The sequence below is a fragment of the Peromyscus leucopus genome, chromosome 4 (genome assembly GCF_004664715.2).
Source record: "Peromyscus leucopus breed LL Stock chromosome 4, UCI_PerLeu_2.1, whole genome shotgun sequence".
NCBI classification, from domain to species: domain Eukaryota; kingdom Metazoa; phylum Chordata; class Mammalia; order Rodentia; family Cricetidae; genus Peromyscus; species Peromyscus leucopus.
This window is the reverse complement of record NC_051066.1, coordinates 18681316-18704153: the sequence shown is the minus strand read 5'-3', so window position 1 is coordinate 18704153 and position 22838 is coordinate 18681316. Positions and strand designations below refer to the sequence as shown.

At 34.8% G+C, this 22838-nt stretch overlaps 1 protein-coding gene and 1 pseudogene across 4 annotated transcripts in view; one reads left to right on the top strand and one right to left on the bottom strand.

Annotated features, from left to right (window-relative positions):
* Lrp1b (LDL receptor related protein 1B) overlaps positions 1 to 22838 on the top strand; it is a 1927307-nt gene that overhangs the window by 1830319 nt on the left and 74150 nt on the right. For all 4 annotated transcript variants that reach the window (XM_037205578.1, XM_028868856.2, XM_037205579.1 and 1 more), the window contains 3 exons: positions 13476 to 13592; positions 16012 to 16185; positions 18128 to 18253. In XM_037205578.1, coding sequence (XP_037061473.1) covers positions 13476 to 13592; positions 16012 to 16185; positions 18128 to 18253 — 417 coding nt within the window. The remainder of the gene's footprint in view (positions 1 to 13475; positions 13593 to 16011; positions 16186 to 18127; positions 18254 to 22838) is intronic.
* Positions 6969 to 7882, bottom strand: LOC114692829 (annotated as a pseudogene).

Below are 22838 nucleotides of genomic sequence, written 5' to 3'. Positions count from 1 at the left end.
AGTAAGAGTTAAAATAATTCTGTATGTTTTAACCAACATAGAGCTCCAAGCCAGAGGCTCCACTCTAGCACATGTAGCATGTTTTACTATGTCCGAATTCATAACCCTTCCAGAACAAGACAGGGTATGTAAGATATCATGAAGTAAAAACAGACTCTTAAATGCAGTCATGATTAGACATGACTTTGCAGCCAATAATAAATTATTCTGCCATTTTTTCTTGGTTGGTAATGTGAGTAACTTGAGGTGTTATTCATATTGTGTTGGCAGCACTTGGCCAGTGCACTGAGTGTTCACAGACACTGAGAGATTAGTTTCTTTGTCAGACAAAGAATATTTGACACGAATGTGTGGATGGGAACATGTACCTGTCAGACAAAGCAGAGCTAGGGTAGTTATATTTGTTGAGTGTATATGAAGATTGATGAAGAGGCCATAAACATATCAAAGACAGGTTAAAGATGAAAAATACTAAAACTGCATATTTTCTTTATCATGTACACCATTGTACTTCCTTATTATTAAAAAGTACCACATGTTCACCATCTGTCATATACAACAGTTGTTGGAAGTATAGATTCCTGCACTTAAATAGTGTACCATAAAAACAAGATTGTGTTTGCATGTGTGCACATACATCTCATGTAAATGACCCTGATGGAATGCACTGATGCAAAGATGTCACTTCAACTACAATAGAAAAAGAAGAGTCTTGGAAAAAGTGGAATGTTAAAATTCTTTCCTAGAACATGACAAAGATCAGACACTGAGAAATTTCACAATAAAAATTAGCAGATGTTCTTAGAGGGTCCCAAGGTAAGAGGTGGAATTGAAGAAAAGCCAAGCAGCAGAGTAAACAAATTATGAACGAACACAGGATAAGGCTTAGATAAAGAGAAGAACTAGTTCTTTCATGCTTTAGAGAACCCTGTAGGTACCCATGATTTATTTATTATTTTTTTTTTTACTGCTGTATAGGGGGACAGAAGTTTTTGGAAGTCTTTAATGCCATAGAAAGAAAGATTAAAAAATAGAACAGTTGGGGAATGTGAGGAAAATTCAGGCCCTCGGGCCAGAGTCAGATATCATGATGGAACTACTGATTCGTATTAAGTTGAAACAAGATATGGTAATTCAGAAATAGTAGATAAGAGGCTATCTATCCCTTTGGTAGTGTGCATAATCTTTCCAGCTTAGAAGTTTTGCTGTGATAACATCTGTTCCACTCACAGAAACAGACTTCTAGATTGTTCAGTTCTTCAACTAATACGTATTGACCACTCAATATGTAGTAGGCATGATTCTTGAAATTTGTAATAAAAAATAGAAATCTGCCCTGTGCCTACAACCCTGCATAGCATAGAGGGCTAAAGGGGCACAGAAAAAAATAAGTATATTGTAAATCAATTATCAGACATATAACAGTATGGAAAATAATAAGAGCACAATCAGAAGTATATAACAGTCAGGGAGATGAGAGTATAAAAACATTGTTAGGACACTAAGTAGCCTTTTACAAGGGTGGTACCTGAGTATAGGATGTGTGATGCTGTCTCCCCACCACAGAAATGGATAAGTTATCTTAATGGAAATATTTCACAAAAGCTATTATTTTTAGTGTTGGAACTCGGAACTCTAAATTTGATGTGGGAAAAGAAGTTGCTAGCATTGTTAAGATGGAGGAGGGATTCAAAAATGAAGCTCAAGAAGCAAACTATTTTAGAAAGTCAAGTTTGAAAGTGACTCAAAAGGAGTCTGAGCACAGGACCCTAAGTTTCAGTGATATCATAGCTAAAGGAAAATAGTAGATGCTGTTGGGCACAGTACATGCCTGACAGAAGAAATACCTGGGGCAGGAAGGCTACAGACCTTCTACTTACATGGGCTTGATATAAAATTGAGCAAACTGAGGAAGATTTGACTGGCAATTTCTCTTATTTGCAAATGAGTGCCATGATTTACCTCATGTATAATTCCCAATAATTATATAAATTATACATTAAAGCAGATTGAATTTCCAATCTGCTTTAGAGGTAATAAAGAAATTAGAACCTGAAAAGTCTTTTTGTTCTTCTGTTTAAAACTACACAAAATCATTATAAGGTTGTTTAATGTTTAATTAACTGTATTATTATATGTCTTATTTGCTCTTCTATTTCTGTAAAGAGACACAGTTTCAAAAGAGAGCATTTAATTGGAGGATTGCTTACAGTTTCAGAGCATTAGTCCATGGACATCATGATGGGAAGCATGGTTGCAGGAAAGCAGGGAAAACACTAAAGCAGTAGGTGAAAGTTTATGTCTGTTCCACAGTGAAAGAGAGCAAGTCATGGGCTTTTGAAACCTCAAATCTCACCCTCAGTAACGAACCTTCTCTAACAGGGCAGCACATAGTAATTCTTCCTAAATATTATACCAACTGGGAATTAAATATTCAAATATATTACCCGGTATGTTTTGTACTCATTCAAACCCTTACACTAAACATAAAGCATGCTTTTCAAAAAGTAAATAAAATTAATTTTGTGTATATTGTGGCAAAGCCTTAAATAGATATCCCTTATAATGTCCACAATAATTAATGAATACTCATCATAATTTTATCGTCACTATCAATAATAATTTACTATTTTTTTTAGTTTAAATTGTTTTTGCACAACAGTTAAACTTCTGGAAGATGAAGAAATTCACAAATCACCTTTAAATATCTGTCACTTTTATTTCTCAGCCACCTGCTTAATAAGTGACCATTTTATTGACATAGATTTACAGACGTTTGTGAGGCACACTATGCCATTTATTCTCACTTTATTTATTTTCTAAAATGTTGCTATCATAACAAGCTGAGGCTGGAATAGTGATGACCATGGACTGAGGACAATGAAAGAAGAGGAAGAGTTCTGGCAACAGGGACCAGGGACAATATTGTTGTGTGATGGAAGGAAAAAATATTCTGGCCATCTTAAACAGAACTGCATGCGTGTGACTGGCAACAAAACACCAAAAGAGTAGGAAGCAAATGATGTAAATATGTAAAACTGGCTTCTATTCTTATTTTTTGTCTTTATCTTTGCAATGTCTGACCATCTCTGAGTATATTCATTACAGGTGTTTTTGAAACACAAAGATATCAAAGCAAATTTCAGAAATATTTATGAAATAACAGATAACTTAATTTTTAAGTTATTTAGTGACTTATTTTAAAAAACATATTTCAGTTTATTATTTTTTATTGAAAATAGTTTTTTTCATAACATTTATATTATTGAAAATAGATTCTTCTCTCGAACAATATATCCCAACTACAGCTTCCCCTCCTTCCACTCCACCTAGCTCCCCCACACCTCCACTCTCCCAGATCCACTCTCCCTCCATTTCATCTTCAGAAAGAAGTAGGCCTCTGAAAGACAACAGCCAAACAGGACCAAACTAATTACAACAAGACAGGACAAAGCCCTCATATCCAGTCTAAACAAGGTAACCCAACAGGAGGAAAAGAGTCTCAAGAGCAGACAAAAAAATCAGAGATATACTCACTCACACTGTTAGTAGTCTCACAAAAACCACAAACAAACAGCCATAACACATATGCAGATGGCCTGGTACAGGACTATGCAGGCCACTTGCTTGCTGCTTCACTCTCTATGAGACCATGTGAGCCCTGCTTAGTTTATTCAGTGGACCATGTTCTCCTGGTGTCTTCCATCTTTTATGACTCATACCGTCTTTCCTCCTCCTCTTCCACGGGTTCCCTGATCTCCCAGGGGAAAGACCTGTAGCTGAAAGTCTTCCTATGTCCCACTCAGTATGCAGCTGTTCAGACCCAAATAATCACTCAGAAGCTTATATTAATTAAAACTGTTTGGCCATTAGCTCAAGCCTGTCACTGACTAGCTCTTACATTTAAATTAACCCATAATTCCTATCTATGTTTAGCCACATGACTTGGTACCTTTTCTCAGTTCTGCCTTGTCATCTTGCTTCCTAAATGTCTAGCTCGTGACTCCTGACTCAGCCTGCCTCTTTTCAGAATTCTCCTTGTCTGCTTGTCCCACCTATACTTCCTGCCTGGCTACTGGCCAATCAGCACTTTATTAAACCAGTGTACAAAAGCACTATCCCACAGCCCCCTTTTCTGTTTAATTAAAAAGGAAACTTTTAACTTTAACATAGTAAAATTATATATAACAGAACAGTTAACAAGCAAGAATTACAGTTACAATATCTAGTCTATTTATATTTGGCAAAATTAAAGAAAATATTTTATCTCTCCTATACTTGTGAATCTAAAGTTTTATATCTAACTTATCTTTTATCATAACCAAGAAAAATTATAACAATCTAATCTTCAACTACATCAAAGACCTCAGAAGGATAAAATATTACCTAAGTAAACAGGAAGAGCATTGTAAGCAACTTCCAAAAATCTAGAATGACAGAGACAGCTGCCTGCCTGGACAGTCATTTAAAGTTTCTTTACAACACTGGAGCATTTTTTTTTTTCTAGATGATTTGTTCTTTTTCTTCAGATGATTCATTTGTCCAGTGTCCTTCAGATTCCTTAGCCTTCATTCCCCTGAAAGACAAAAAGAAAAACCCTCCCCCTAGCCTAACTTTGGGGAGGTTCCCTTTTGGCAAGTTATATCTAATTAAATGAAAAGCATTTGTTAGTGGGATAAATTAGTTTAAATTGCATGGTCATACTGGTTGATTAACTATCACCTCTTCTAATTAAGAGGTCTCTCTTGAAAACTTTAGCTACAAGGACCCAATGAAGAACTCTAATTTAGAATCTCTCTGGATAATGTCTGGCTGTGGTTGTGGTTTCCTGCATGTGTTCCCATCTGCTGTCCAAGGAAGCCTCTGTGATGATGACTAGACAGAGCACCAATCCATAAGCTTTGCCTGGCTACAAAAGAGGGCCAGTTCAGACTGGCTATCCCCATTACTAGTCCTCTCTAGTGGCACCCTCAGATTCTACTGAAGTTTCCACTGTACTAGCTTTCCACATAGTCCCCTAAATGCCTTCTGATTCCAGCTCTTTCTTCCCACACCCCTTAATTTCATCCCTCCCACCTGATTCCTCCTGCTTCCTTCCCCAACTGCCCATAGTGTACATGCAGACTCTTTTATTTTCCATCCTAGGGAGATCCATGCTTCTCCCCTATATCCCTCCTCTTTACCTAACCTCTCTGGATCACTGGAGTGTAGCTTGGTTATCATTTACCTAATAGCTAATACACACTTATTAGTGTATACACACCATATTTGTCTTTCTATGTCTAGGTTACCTCACTTTGGATTTTTTTTTCTAGTCAAATCCATTTGACTACAAATTTCATGATGTAATTTTTTTAACAGCTAAGTAATACTACTTTATGTAAATGTACCAAAATGTCTTTATCTTTTTTCTATTGAGGGACATCTAGATTGTTTCTAGTTTCCACCTATTATAATGAAGCTGCTATAACCATAGTTGACCACATGTCCTTGTGGTTGGATGGAGCATCCTTTAGGTATATTACCAAGAGTGGTATAGCTGGTTCTTGAGATGGATTGATTTACAACTTTCTAAGGAAACACCATATTAATTTTGATAGTGGCTATACAAATTTGCACGCCCACAAACAATAGAGGAATATTCCCATTGCTCCAAATCCTCACCAGCATGAACTTTCACTTGTGTTATTGATCTTGGACATTCTGACAGATATTTCCAAGTAGTTTTGATTTGCATTTCCCTAATAGCTAAAAATGTTAAACATTTCTTTAATTGTTTATCAGCCATTTCAGATTCGTTTATTGTGAATTCTTTGTTTAGATCTTTACCTCATTTGTTAATTGTTTTATTTAGTCTTTTAATATCTATATTCTTGACTATTTATATATTTTGAATATTCAATTTCTAATGGATGTGAAGTTGATAAAAAAAAGTCTTTTCCCATTCTGTAGGCTACCTCTTTTTATAATTGAGAGTGTCCTTTGACTTACAGAAGCTGCTCAATTTCATGAGGTCCAAGTAATTAATTGTTGATCTGAGTGATTGTGCTATGAGTATTCCTGTACCAATGCATTCAAGACTGTTCTTCACTTTGTCTTCTATCAGGTTCAGTGGGTCTGGTTTTATATTCAAGTCTGTGATCCACCTGGATTTAAATTGTGTAGGTGATAAATCCATTTTCACTCTTGTACATGCAGATATCCAGTACCATTTTTTTTTTCATTTCAGAGTTTTATTGTGTTGCACTGAAGGAACAGCAGGGTAGTTACACTGTTCTCCCATTCACTTTTGAAAATCTAAAGTACTTGCAAATTCTTAATACCTTGACCACTGGATTAGAACAGTAAGCATAATATAACCAAATTCTTACTAAATAATGTCTTACAAATAAAAACACATTTAAAATAGCTTTAAATGCATTCTTTACAGGTAACTCAGCATATGTTTATATCACTTATGCTTAAGAATTAAAGCAAGTGTATTACTCTGATGGAAATGAGGGAACTCCTCCCTCTCTCTTGCAGTATATAGGGATAATATTCAAGTCGACAGGGAAAGAAATCCCACTCTTCTTACTGTCGGGTCCATACATAATCATTTACAGTGATAACTGAGGAAACCGACCATGTTTCCCACATGTCAGATATACATTTTCAGTTCACCAGAAGCACCTCGTATCTACAACTAATTTATATTCGAGCCCATCAAGCCCCCTAAACAAAGCTCCCAATGGACTCAGGGCAGTCAGTAATTAATGCAATCAGTCGGAGGGTTATGACTGTTCCTTAAGAGTGCAAGTTCAACCTGTCAACACCAGAGGTAATCATTTTATACGTAATTCCATTTAAAGTCTTTATCCAAGTATAACATATGAAAACAGTCTTTCCACAAACAAAAAAAATGTGGAAACATTTAAAAAATAAGGAGTCATTTTTTTTTAAAGTAATTGATCAGATTCCATAGACTACTCTTGGAAACAGGACCTTGCTGATAGAATCCCTTCATTAGTGGCGTTTTGAATGTACTTAACTGGACCGATTCTTCTGTGTTGTTCTATGAGCTCACCAAAACATAGATCATGCCATATAGGTAGTAAAAAGGCTAGAAGGTAAAAAGCTAGTTTGCACCATCCTTCCTTCTGACAGTAGGCCAGAATGTCTGTGTTCATGATGGTCATCGGGTCGTAGAGTCCAGGGCTGTTCATCACTGATCTACTCATATACCTCCAAATATGATATGCCAAAAGGGGCATATTGAGACCCAGTGTGAGCCATTCTGCCGCGCAAAGAAACATGACACAGAAGAAAGCGCGGATGAGGTACTCTGGAAGGACAAGAGGATTCAGGAAATTACACTGGTCTATAGGATTCTTGTAATCAGTCTTCAGCTCATCAAATGCTATGATGTGCCAGATGGTGAAGAAGATGAGCGCGGCCGTGAGCAGCAGCGCCAGCATATAGCAGAAGGCCACGAAAGTGAACACCATGGCGGGCAGGAGCTGCTGGGCGTGCCGGGGCCTCTGGAGAAAGGCGTCCAGTACCATTTTTTAAAGATGTCTTTTTTTTTTAACACTTTATATTTCTGGCTTCTCTATCAAAAATCAGGTATCCATAGGTGTGGGAATTTATATCTTGGTCTTTGGTTAGATTCTCTTGATCAAAATGTCTGTTTTTATGTCAATACAATGCAGATTTTATTAACATATCTCAGTAGTACTACTTGAATTCAGGGATTATGGCACCTCCAGTAGTTTTTTTGTTGTTGTTCAGAATTATTTTAGCTATTCTGTTTTTTTTCTTTTTCCACATGAAGGTTAGAATTGTCCTTTCAAGGTCAAAAAAGTATTGTGTTGGAATGTTGATGGGAAATCTAAAATAAAAAAGGGACATAAGAACAGACAACAAGGAAATACAGAGAATCATAAAGACATATTTTAGAAAACTGTACTCCACTAAACTAGAAAATCTTTGAATACCACTTAGCAAAGTTAAATCAAGATCAGCTAAACAATTTAAATAAACCTATAACTCCTAACGAAATAGAAGTAGTCACTAAAAGTATCACAACAGAAAATAGCCCAGGGACAGATGGGATTAGTGCAGAATTCTATCAGCTATTCAAAAAAAGAGTTATTTCCAATACTCCTCTATTTATTCCATAAAATATAAAGAGAACGAAATTGCCCAGTTCATTTTATGAGGTCACAGTTATCCTGATACTCAAATCATATAAAGACTCAACAAAGAAAAAGAATTATAGACCAATTTTCATTATAAACATAGATGCAAAAATATTCAATAAAATACTTGTACACCAAATCCAAGAACACATCAAAAATATCATCCATGATGATCAAGTAGGCTTCATCTCAGAGATGCAGGGATGGTTCAACATATGCAAACCTTTAGCAACCATATAAACAAGAGTCATGCACACTGGGGAGGAAAACCTGCATCTGATGTTCTGTTGCAGAGCTGTGAGCAACTGTGAGAATTGGGTCTAGGGTAATAGAGAGTGGGGAAGGTCCAAGGGAAGCATACTTGCTCTTCAGTCAGGCATTGCCTATGCTTGAGCCTAATTTAACTTTCAAAATAAGCACTCAAATAGAAACTGATAATGAAATACCTGCTCTTTGTGTACTTTACGTGTCGGGGGTTATGTACTTATACAAATATATTCATTGAGATACTTTGCGTCTGAGTACATTCACTGTTCATGTTTTCCTATTATTTCAGACTTCTTTGTAACAATTTTCTTTCCATTTTTCTTGGTGTATATAAATATTTGCTCTAACTTCAATATTTAATATCATAGTAAAATGAGTAAATATCATAAAGTCTCTTTATCAATGTGTACTTTGATTTTTAAGGTGTAGTGTCATAGAAATGTAGCATTTCTATTATCCACTAAGATCTAATTATGTGACTGACATACAGTAAATTTAGTTATGGAAAATACTTTAAACAGTTCAGATAGTATCAAGTAGATGAACAGTTAGGATAGATATAAACTTGTCTCTGTGAATTTATATGACCCCTGTATTTAATCTGATTAAATGTCTATCATCTATTGAAATAGGATACAACAAGAACTTTCATTGCAAAATTGCCTCTATCATGAAATCATGTCAGTTTTCTGAGATTTATAGCAATTACATCCATGACTCTTGGAATTTCATTAGCTATGGTTTTAATGATGCAAGGTACTATTAACTCTTAAATATTCTATATATTAATATATATTCTGTATGTATTAATATTCTATATTCCCTTTATTGTAAATGACTCAAAAACCTCATTTATATTCTTTAAAACCCTGGTGGTGTATTAAAGTGCTTAAATTAGCCTGTGCTTAAGAGCAATTAGGTGCTCAATGCCAAATGGACATCTACAACTTTAAGGTTTTAATCAAATGAAAAGCATCTAAGTCCCCATAAACACAAATGGCATCTTCCTTATTTTTAATCTAGTAGTATAATCAACATAAGAGGCATGGCCAGTTTTCATATTTAGGCCAGTGAGCGGAGAATGACAAGCATTCATCTCCACAGCATGAATGCTTCCTTCCTTTTTTGCTACATGCCTATACAGCATGTGTATGTCATGATTATATGAGAGTGAAAAAGTGCCCATTGATCTGTTTTGAGTAATGAGTGACACATCAGACTAGGGAGACTTTTGAATTTTCCTTTTGGTAGTGAATTATGTAAGATTGTGAGAGATTGATTTGAGTACCATATCCTTTGATGAAGAGATGCTGTGTTACCTCTATCTTCCTCAAATTGGGGCAGTTGTAGAAGGAATAAAAAATGATGTAATGGCTCTTGGACCTCTTGTAATTGCCTGCTTCATTTAGCAAAGACTTTGTATTCAGCAATAAAAATTCTCTGTTTATATAAATTGAACACTTTTTTTTTTTTTGGTTTTTCGAGGCAGGGTTTCTCTGTGTAGCTTTGCGCCTTTCCTGGAACTCACTTGGTAGCCCAGGCTGGCCTCGAACTCACAGAGATCTGCCTGGCTCTGCCTCCCAATCGCTGGGATTAAAGGCGTGCGCCACCACCGCCCGGCATGAACACATTTTTAGAACTCTTTTGCTTCTCATTGACGTATTCTTTTTTACTAATATGGTCATAAACATATATGCATGAAACTTAACTCTAAATGTGTAGGGCAAGTATCATGAATGTAGTTTGAATCTAAATAATGAAATATTTATCAAAATATATGAATCAAGAATACAGAAGTACACATTTGCTGGTACTTAAGATTGTCTTTCACTGAATCTAGAATTTGTGTTTCAATTAGACTGGCAGAGATAAATCAGATAAATGGATAGATACACATTTATGACTATTCCCACAGCTCATCTAGTTCATACTATCTGTACCCTTTGAAAGATATACCATAACTAAATGTACTGTATGTCAATCATATGTTTAATCCTGAATGGATAGGAAAAATGTAACATTTCTATAATGCTACAACATAAAGAAAATTATAACAATGGACATAAAGAGACATTTTAATAATTATTCATTTTAATTTGATGTTTAAATTTGGGCTTAGAATAGGTATCTATGCATACCAATAAATGGAGATAAAATTGTCACAAAGATATGTAAAATACTGGGAATACACAGCAAAGAAAAATATCTATGCAAAGGTATCTCAGTTAATATATTTGTATAAGCAAACATTTCCTACATGTAAAGTGTACATAAAGAGTGGAATACAAAGCAGTGGTTTATGGTATTTTATTATCATTTGCTATTAGTGTGCTGTTTATGAAAGTGAAATTATCAATTAATTAAGTCTCTGAAAATTTCAGAGTTAAAAAAAAATATCTTAAAATCCCTAAAATGTAATGGCAGCCTAGGCATTGTGGACAATACCATGCTCATACAACAACTCTAGCAGTCTGCTGCTCTGCATTACAGCCTATTGTACTTTAACATTTATGACATTTTCAAACTGCAATAATGTTATACCTGATTAACCTGAATAAGGAAAATGCCAGTAGACATGCTCAGGAAGAAAAGGAAAATGTGAGGAGCTATACCCATAGATGGAAACCTACAGAAAATGAAGAAATACTGAGGGTGAAAGAGCTAGTCTTCCTCTGGGATGAACCCACAATTGATTTTCCAATAAAAAGTCGTCAGTCATGAAGTCATACCACAGAGGCAATACTAAATGCTAAACTCAGCATGTTGTATTTATATATTTATGTACAAATATGTTATACGTATATGCATATATATGTCACATATTATATATAAATCAACAAGGATAAAGAAGCCATGAATATGAGAGGAAGCAAGAATGAAGGGGGAAATGAGAGTGTTTGGATGGATTAAATAGTAGGGGGAAAAGATGTAATTGTATTTTAAATTAAGAAAATAAAAGGTTAAGTCTAAAAATACAGCATTTAATTTTAAGTTTTCTATACTTCTACTAGTTTCACACCATATATATGTGTCATTTCCAGTTTAGATTAAAAAGTTTTCTTACTAAACTCTTTTCTTTTATTGTTGTTGTTATTGGCAGTTCATTAAAAACAAAAATGAGATATTTTAAAGGTAGACATGAACTTGTTATTTCATATAAACTTGACTTTCATTGCTACTATAAGTAAAGTTAGTTGATTCCTTTATTTTTTTTTTTTAATTTAAAGGACTTTTTTAAACTTAAGGGTTTAAGGAAAAGCACAGTCCTTGATTTATGGATTTCTCTTTTTTGTAATATAAATTCCACTTATCTAAAAACCTTTGTTCTTTGTTCTATTATTTCTATTTTTGTATAATTCCATCCAATAGTTTGCTACTTGACAAGAGTTGATATGGTCGAGTGCACTCATAATAAATCTGTAATAAACATAATAAACCATGTGTTTCCTCTTTTCCACAATTAACAAATATAATCTAGAAATAGAAAACTATTTTAGTTTGGGTGAAGTTTCATTTTATTTACCTCTTCATTGTACTAAAATGCAAAGGGGAACAAGCCAAGTGCTTTTTCTTTCTTTATTAAAGCTTGACCTTAATATCAAGAGGAGGAAACTGGATCTTAGAGTTCATTTTACTCAGAATTATACAAAAGCAAAGACAGCTCAAAGAGCAAGCAACACAGCACAGCCTCCACTTTAACTTATGTTACACCATTCCTCAGAGGCTAGTTGGGCAGAGTTCATCTCCTCATTCTGCTGAAGGATCAATACTTTTCTATACTTAGATTTTATTTCAACTAGAACTACATAATGAATTGAAAAATTATTCACCAATTACTTTTAACCCAACAGTGTTTTTCTTTTCTACTCTAACACAAATTCAAAACTGGTTTTTATTCAGTGGACCTTCACCTGTACCAACACTGACATTAATCTGCTAAATGCATTTTAATTGCAATGTTCTTTCAAGGAGCATAATGACTCTATCACACAAATTAAACATCAGCAATATTGAAGATTTATTCCAGAATCTATGTGCCGTAGATGATATTACTTTTCCATCCTTGAGTAACTTTACATTTTAACATAGAGTATACAGGGTTTTTTTTTGGTGAGAAGATACTGTCATAGCCTCAATCATATTTATAAAATAAACAACAGAGAAGTAGAAACAGCCTTTTAATGACATATTGCTCTAGTCCTTTGTTGGTTACTGGCATAGAATGACTATGAAAATAAAGAAGAATTGTCTTAGAAGAAACCTATAGGATTAAAAATACCAAGTGATACTACAACCTTAAGTTGGGACTTTAATGCTCATTTTCTCCTCTTCTGATTATCAGTCTTTAGTTGAAGCACACATATATGTGTCTCTCCACACTCAGACCAGTTCTTTTTTAAAAAATGCATTTGCATTGGTATTTTGCCTTCATGTATGTCCAAGTGAAAGTGTCAGATTTTGGAGTTAGAGACAATTGTTAGCTTCCAAGTAATTACTGGGAATTGAACCCAATTCCTCTAAAAGAGCAGTCAGTGCCCTTAACCCTGAGCCATTCCTCCAGTCCCTCAGACCAGTTCTTAATGGCTTCATTTTATCTAACATTTCTGAATATTTGGATTCTGGGCTCTAGAGCTTTATAAAGGAATTTGAAATAAAGATGGTTGTACCAAGTTTAAATTATTGTTGTGTGAAGAACTTCCATGACTCAAGATAAAAACTAAAATATTATGTAAAACTAGCTATAATTAAGAACTCAGTAAGTATGAAAAAGAATGATTAAGGTGACCTTACCTGTTAGGGTAAGATTGTTCTAATCACTTATTAAATGAATGCTATCTCATCTGAATATGCATTCAGAGATAAAGAACTTCATTTTACCTACTTTCTCCAGTACTGTGATACGCAATGGATGATTTTTATGATTCTTAGAGAAAAAACACCAAACATGATTAGGCATTAAAATAAAAGCTGAACTGTAAGTAACCTCAGTTTCTTTGTATGATTTGTCTCTGCATGTTGGTTTCTCAGGTCTGACTGTTGATCACTTCGGTGAGCGCATCTACTGGGCTGACTTTGAGCTCTCCATCATTGGCAGTGTCCTGTATGATGGTTCCAGTCCAGTGGTCTCTGTCAGCAGCAAGCAAGGTTTGCAGAGTACTTTTGTTATTAAGAATATTAGTTCATGACACAAACAAAGATGTATAGACATTCTGCAACCTGGGTTTCTTCAAATTCTTTCAAATTGCAGTGTTTATATTAATTAAAATGTTCAGGCCCACTGGCATATTGAAGAGTCCAGGGCAACGAGCTGCTCCGGAAAAAAAAAGAAAAAAGAAAGAAAGAAACTATTTCATCCTGTAAGTCATTTATGGTTAGCACCAGTCAACATCATGTTTTATTAGACATTGTGATGATGGGCAGCAGCAAACATGTTACTATGAGTCCTTCATCGTGAGCATGCTTATTAGACCCAGTGAAAAGTGAAGTAGCAACCAGTACCCCTCGCACCAGCAGTGCAGGATCTTCTGTGCTCATAGCTGTGTCCATTTTCCCCTCTGCTTTCTACCCACCCCGCACCTTGTCTTCTCATAGTCTGTTCCCTCTGATTGCCCTACACATTCTTTTCCTGGCTGTTAAGTATTTTTTTGTTCTGTCTTCTGTTCTTTTCTCTTCCTTTCTCTTTCCGTAATTTACCACACGTACAATGTAAACTTGAAATGTTGAGATTTTTCTTACTTTATTCTCTAAATATAACTTTGTTTCACATGGCTTTTATGATAAAAACGAGGATGAAAAATTAATTGAATGAAAATTCTGTGGCATCTTTGATTAAACAGTGTTTTGTTGCCATTGGCATTGCTTCTTTTGTTTTTTTCAGTTTCCATTCTTATATATTTACAAAATATTCCCATACTTTTATTTTAATCTGGGATAGTGTTGCAAAGAAAGGTAGAACTTGGAAAAGTACTTTTGAGTTTTAATTTTTTTTAATTTAATGTATATGGATGTTTTGCCTCTATGTATGTACGTGTACCATGTCCATTCTCATATCATGGATGTCATATGATGGGAGTCAGATCTCTTGAAAGTAGAATTACAGATGTTTGTGAGACACCAGTTGTGCTGGGAATTGAATCCAGGTTCTCTGCAGGAGCAACAAGTGCTCTTAACTGCTGAATCATCTTTCCAACCCCTCTTCATCCCTTTTCTAAAACAAGACAGTAATGGCTTTGTTTTAACATTAAATTTTTTTTAATTAAAAATTTTTTTGTTTCCTTTTACATACTAACCCCTGTCCCACCTCCTTCTCCTTCTCCCCCTCCCCCCACCTATCCCCATCCCATCCCCATTCCCTCCTCATAGAGGGTAAGGCCTCCATCGGGAGGTCAACACAGGCTGGCACACCAAGTTGGGGCCGGACCTATCCCCTCCTCCCTGCATCAAGGCTGAATAAGGCATTGCATCACAGGGAATGGGCTCTAAAAAGCCAGTTCGTTTACCCAGGATAAGTCCTGGTCCCATGGCCAGGGGACCCACAAACACATCAAGCCACGCAACTTTTACCCCATATTCAGAGGGCCTAGTTCGGTCCCATGCAGGCTCCCCATCTGTCAGTCCAGAGTCCATGAGCTCCCACTAGCTTGGGTCAGCTATCGCTGTGGTTTTTCCCATCATGATTCTGACTCACCTTGCTCTTATAATCCTTCCTCCCTCTCTTCAACTGAACTCCAGGATCTTGGCCAAGTGCTTGGCTGTGGGTCTCTGCATCTGCTTCCATCAGCCACTGGGTGTAGGTTCTATGATGACAATTAGACACCAACCTGAGTGGAGGGGAAGGCTAGTCCAAGAACCCTCTCCACCATTTCTATGAGTCTTAACTGATGACAATCTTGTGAGTTCCTGGGATTTTCCCTATCTGCAGATTTCTTCCCATCCCCTTAATGGTCCACTAATGTCTTTGTTGTTGTTGTTTTAGTACCTTATTCTGTATTTTGTGTTGGCCTTAAACTCTTACTCCTCTATGGTTCAACCTCATGAGTCCTGACATTTATAGATGTATGCCACGGTAACAATTTTTATTATTTCAAATCATCTTGTAATTACACAATAAACAATTAATTCAGGTGACAGAATTCAACTACTAATTTAATCCATGAGAATTTTCTAAATAGCAGACTTTATTTTACAGATGAGGCTTGATTTTCTTCTTGTCAACATCATAGCAGAGACAATTGTTCGGCATAAAATAACCCCAGACAATTTTAGAAGGAGCTGCAAAGGGGTGATGGAGATGTTTGTTCAATGGGTTCTGGATGACATATTTACCACATAAAAACAAACGTTAAAAATATTTTTTATTTTGAAGTTGACAAAAAGCCTAGTAATTGGATTTTGGATAAATTTAGCTATTTTAAAGTTTGAGTTCATATATAGCATGTGTTAATAAATATTAATTGTAAAGTATAACTGCTTCATCAAGTAATGATTGTTTAAGGCATTTGTTTGTGTAAGGTACTTGATGGTACTCACCCTGGCATTAGCTCCTCTCTTTTGAACATTCCAGGTTTGCTGCATCCTCATAAAATTGATGTCTTTGAAGATTATATATATGGAGCAGGACCTAAAAATGGTGTATTTAGAGTACAAAAATTTGGTCATGGCTCAGTAGAGGTCCTAGCTTTAGATGTTGACAAAACAAAGAGTGTTTTGATATCACATCGCTATAAACAACTAAATTGTAAGTAAAATATATCAAACTTTTCCTATGTATCTTAAAATAACATATTTGTAATTACTGTAATTATGTTTATATTTCCAATATACTGTTTGCCTTGATGTCTCCAGACTTTTCAAATCAGCAAGTAGATGGAAGCATCCACTTTTGCCATAAGAGATGGCAAAACACTCTGCTGCATTTTCTTAGAATTAAAATTGTCCATTTAAAAAACTATTTTAAACACCTTGTAAATATATAGGTCTATCAGGGAGTTATGAAAATTCATCAGTTGTCATTTCTTACTGCTGTTGTACACAACCATTGATTACCATATTATTACCACTGCAGTCTCAAGAATGTTCACAGAGATCTCTTCCTTACAATTGTATCTTCTCTGATATGTTGTTTATGATTTATTATAAAAATAAATTTCTAATCTAGAAAGTATTAATTAAATAAATTATTATAGTTGTGATGTTAAAACTATGTTGCAAAATCATTCAAGGACAAAGTAAAAACTATGGTTGAAATTCAAACGTAAGTGTACATAGTTGTACTTATTAAATTGTTTCTATTTATTTATAGTCATGTTTTTTAAGAGACAGTTTATCTGTGTAGCCCTGGCCTGGCTGTGCTGGAACTCACCTTGATAGACCAGGCTGTCCTTGAACTCATAGATGGACCTGCCTCTGCCTCCTGAGTGCTGAGATTAAAGGTGTGCACCACAACGCCTAGATTTCTAGTCAATCTTTAAGGCATGTCAAAGTACATTTCATCTTGAGTTTTGCAAATTATGTGGAAAGACAACTATGTTTATAGAAATGGTTGGGAACACATTCTAGCATGAAATACATTTCTGAAATGCCTCCTCTGTGCTGCTGCATTTACTAAAAACCACATATGCTGGGTCTATGGTTCACACAAGAATACTTCATCCCACCTTATGGTTCTGCCTAACTCATAATCAAAACTTAATACTGTAGATCTGTAAAGTTAATTTATTCCTATCCTAAACATGGTAGGATGTAAGCAGTGGATTTTAACAGAAAGGTTCTATGATCTGGCTGGAATCTAGAAAAGACAATAAACTACCTCTGACCACATAAGATGCTCATTAGATAAACATTTAGATAAATTTAGTGCTTAGTCTCCCATATAGTAAGGAGGTAACCATTTAACATGTTTCCAAACATCTGTCTATCTATCATCTATCTATCTATCTATCTATCTATCTATCTATCTATCTATCTATCTATCTATTTATCTATATACATATATATATAGATATATTGAACTTACTATATATATATATTGAACTTACAAATGCATGTAAATTTTGAGATTTTTGTGAACATCGGTAATAAGCTATTTCTGTTAAAACTATACAATGAAGTTATAAAATAAGGTTTGAATCTCCATACACTTAAGTTGTGTTAATTTTTTGTGTTCTTGAAGGTCCATCAGACATTTAAAATGGTGAGAATTCAGCAAAGTGCTCAGTTTATAATTCCTTATCTTATAAGGTCAATTTAGACTAGACACCAAAGTTTGTGTCTTGAATATTCTGGAAAAGGTAATCACCAAATCATCATTCATAATGAGCCAGAGGGTAAAATAATCAACATAGATAACTGTATATGAACCAGAAAGGAAGTTGGGTTACTTTCAATTCAGAAGTAAACTAACTTTATGAGAAAATAATCCTTAACTAATGATAAATAAACAATATTATCCTTTGTAGAATGGGCAAATTCCTTGTCAATGAAGGTATTGTGGAGTGATTTTTCATTATTTATAAAATATAATGTCAACATTAAAATGTGATTGCATCAGTAAAAATTGCTTTGTTTTCTTTTTTACATTGGTAATTTATCATTTTAGCTTGCTGAATTTTATGCTTTTGAAACTTACTTCAACTTTTCTCCCACACATCTCTTGTTTTTCTTCATTTTGTTTCCAACAGTACACAATCCTTGCTTGGATTTATCATGTGATTTCCTCTGCTTGCTGAATCCTTCTGGGGCCACTTGTGTCTGCCCAGAAGGAAAATTTATGATGAATGGAACCTGTAATGATGACAGCCTATTAGGTGGGTATTCTCTGTTATTCTATAAACAGTCAGATGAATTATTTCATAAATAGTCGGGTTGAATTTATATGAGTTTTGGAACTAAGCAGTATTATTTTCTCCATCAATTCATCTGCTTTAATGTCAGCGGCTACTGAATGTTTATAAAAACTGTCATCTCTACAGAAGGCTTTCTACCTTCTTGCCTTTGTTTACGTAACACTGTGCATTCAACATGCACAATGGATCAACAACTGAGAAGTCACTCTCAGAATCTAAATGCACTGTTAGATAACTCTTGTTTCATAGATAATATTTTGAGAATGAGTTTCCTCTCTAGATGTAAATTCCAGCCCCAAATCCATTTATTTTTTTCAATGTATTTATTTTTGATACCTTTGATTACTTCAAGTATATAGAACACTAATTTGGAAAATATAGGCTACTTTATTAATTACCTTAATCTCTCCATGTGAAGTGTTACTTACATTAAATACTATTAATAGTAAGAATGAAACTAATACCTTTTTCAACTGCTATAAGCAAGGCATAACACTAATCTAGAAACTAAGGACTAATTAAGAAGTGAGGCTGACAATATTTCTTCATGTGGCTTATATTTTTGAATTATGAATTTAGAAAGAACAACCATTATTTCAGAAAGTAGTAGTTTTAAAAGTTGAGATTCAAAACAAGACAGTAAGATGAGAAAGGAAACAGGAAAAAGTTTTCTTCTGAATACCCAGTAGATAAAACTATTTCAAACTTAAGGTATTAGTCATAATTGGAACAATTCTATTAAAAGAAAACACTGCACTTACCAAATTTTATGTAACAGACAAAACCAGCATGCTCCAAAGCACTTTTGGATCACAGCAAGCATTTTGGAATGAGAGATAAATTTAGGATGTCTTCCCAGCAGGATTTCTTCCTTGCTATGTTTTCTCTGTTAGAATTCACTGCTCATCTCAGTACCCTGCTTCATCCTCATTTGCCCTCTCCATCTCCAGACCACTAGCCCCTTGTTTTCCACTGTGGGCTGTGGGTTGCATTTAGTTTACTTAGCAAGAAACTCTAAGTCAATTGTATTTTTAATGTTTTAATGTACACACTTTAAGCACTGAATATGTAAACCTGAAGAAATTAAAAGATGGAATGATAAATGATGTACACCAGTGAGTGGTGTTTATCTGAGCAGCCATGGCTGTTATAACAGGGGCCTAATTCAACCCTTATTAGATTCAGATAATTGTTAAATTTAAAGGTCACTTTGAAGTTCCTATAGTATATGATTTTCAAATAAAGTATGAAAGACTTTGGATTTAGATTTTAACTGAGGATGGAAGAAACTCTGAAAGGACATGGAATTAGGGTATGTAGAGGACAACCTGAAACATTCACACTGTCAGGAAAAATAGTGAAGAAATGCTGTGTGAGTAACAAGTTTTCAGAGTTCCGAACAGAGAGCTGTGGACCACGCCTGGTGTTTATATTGTCATTATAGCTCCAGTTATGGAACACATTCTGTCACTGGTACCTGATGACCCTGATACTTTGATGATTTCCCACCAGCTAGAGTACATGTGATCTCAGTTGTGCTGGTAAAATTAAGCATTTTCAAATATTACCACTCTTTTTTTTTTTTTTTTTTTTCTGGCTAGGTCAAGGAACTGTGCTGTGTGGGAGTGGGCAGTGTATGCAACCATTCAGAAACTCAGTTTCTTAAAATGTCAACTACTCCTTTTAAGTGAAGGGGAGAGGGGCGGCGGGGGGGAGAACAAGGGAATCTGTGGCTGATATGTAGAACTGAATGGTATTGTAAAATAAAAGAAAAGGAAAAAAAAGAAACATACTAAAAAGAAAAAGAAAATGCCTTATCTCACAAGCCCCCCGCCACACATCAATAAGCAATGGCCCCACAGGTCTTCCTGTGTTCTATTTCCACTTAAGTATTCGAAATGGTCTCTTGCTGTATAAATAGAAAAATGTGTTAGGAGTATAAATAAGATCTCAGAGTCATTTTTTGGTTTAGCTAAATCCATCATCGTTTCCTGATATCAGCGTTTAGGATAGCCCAGTTATTCAGTCCTTCATATGTCAGTTACTTTCTCTAGCTACTATCATCAAAAGATGAGCGCACAATATTTTTAATCTTCATATAAGAAATTGCAAATTCAAATTTTACTCAGCCTTGCTAGAATATTTATCCATTCTTACAGAAAGTTGATTATACTTGCTGCAGCTTGGCTTCTGAGTAATATTTAGCTATTGATAAATGAAGCCTTCTGTTTAAATACAGAACTATTAATGTAAGTTTTAAATGACAATAACCCAGGTTCAATTTCATCAGTGTTTTGTCACGTGGCTAGTTCTTAATAAATCCTGATGTTGGAATGCTCATTTCCTATCATGTGCAGATTTTGGATGTCTGTATTATCCACATATAATATCTGCAGTTAGGAATTTATCTTCCTGAAGTATCCTAAATGTTTTATCACTGGTGTCCTTATTCAGAACCCCTTTTAGTTTGCTTCCTGGATGAGTTATATTTGAGGAAGCTATAAATTAAGCAAACATATCGCTACTGTCAATATCCAAGATCTTCTTAATCTCCACATAGTCAATACAGTACAGAGAATCTCAAGTTCATCTGTTGTTGGGTACTGTAAGTTCATATGCTCAGAGGTGAGTCACCCTCATTTTTCGAGGCCCTTTATGTATCACTGGTTTCACATCACTGTTCCCTCAGAATTCTCTCACTCTTGTCCATCATACTTTGCTCTGTTTAAGTCATCCTCATACTGCCCAATCTGCCTAATTCAACAATATCTTACTTGTAACCCTGCTTTCAGTTAAAAATCTGTCAGCATATTTATTCTCAAGCTTTCGAGGCTCCTCAAGGTATTTATATTTGGGCAAAGGTCCAAATTGCAGTGGTCTTCTCATTCCATCCTTATATCTTCAAAGCCTTGTTTCCTGTCATTTTTCCCTCAAACCCAGGTCTAGTCAGATATTCATTCTTGTCCTCGCAGGCTCTGGATTTCACAGATATATTCCCACTAGAGATGCTGTACTCTCAGTAAACCTCATGGGCAATCAAGAAATAATGTTCAGAAATACTATTATCCTAACACTTCACCAAACACATGACTCCATTGCCTGTTGGACTCTACAAATATGCTGTTTAAATACAATTCTCAGGGCTTCAAATTTTTTCTGTTCTAGACAATGTAAATAGCTGGAAAACCTATAGGCTATGTTATTACATGAATATGGATATTTTGTATATTTAGAAATTGATATTTATACAATTTTAATGTTTTCTTAATAATTTATTTGATTTAACATTCTTAGCATATTTGAATTTTGATTTTAACATAAGTCCACTTTGACTAAAGAATCCAGTCAAAGGTTAGATAGATTACCTCATATGCATAGTAAAGAAAATGGAGCAGAGTAGAATACTAGAATACCAGGAAATCTACTGGCCATACTAAGGCCACCTAATATTTGAAGGTGGCAAAAGCATTCAGTCTTACAAATGATGTTTATAAAATTGGATGTATACTTTCAGAAAATGAAATTAGATCCTCATCATTCACCTTGTACAAGAAAATATCCTTATAGTAGATAAAAAGATTTTAATTCAAAACTCAGGATACTGAAACTTCTGGGAGGAACACAGAGAATAATCTTCAAGATTTGGGGCAGGCAATACAACTCCAGTAGCACAGAAACTAGAGCCCTAAATCAAATTAAGTTAAAAAGTTTGTATAAGAAGAGAAACCAGAACAACAGTCAACCAAAAGAACAGAAGAAAAGTTTATACCACTTATACTTCATATAGGGGTCTATATTCAGAATTACAAAGAAATGCAAAACTTAAATATCAAGAAACTAAATTGCCAAACAACAAAGGGGCTAAATGCAATGAAAAGATTCTTTTCAAGAGAAGTAAAGCTAATGAAAAATAACTATTTTAAAAGTATTCAACAATCCTAGCCATCAGGGAAATACAAATTAAAGCTACTTTGAGATACAGCCTTATCTTAGAATAAGCATCTTTTTTTAAAAAAAAAAAATATGACAATTGTTTAAAAGGGTATAAGAAAAGAATGTTTATTCACTGCTAGTGAGGTACAAACTAATTCCAACAGTATGGAAATCAGTTTAGAGGCACTGCAAAATATCAGTAGAATTACCCTATGACCAAGCTGTGTCACCCATAGGCATTATTTGTTTGTTTGTTTGTTTATCTATTTATTAATTATTTCTAAGACAAAACATCATGACCAATGAACATATAAGTCAAAGTATTTAATTGGGTTTTCAGTTCCAGAGGCTGAGAATCCATGATGGTTGAATGAAAAAAGCGTGGTGGCAGGAACAGCTGAGGGCTCGCCTCTCAAACCTTAAGCAATGGGGTAGAGAGGACTAGCTCAAAATGACGTATTTATTAAAAACTGCCCCTGGTGACATACCTCCTCTACTAAGGTCACACATCCTAATTCTTCCAAACAGTTCAACCAACTTGGAACAAAGTATAATGTCTCAGATCAAGTGAAGTGATCCAAATTCAGAAAGGAAAAAAAAAATCTCACTGTTC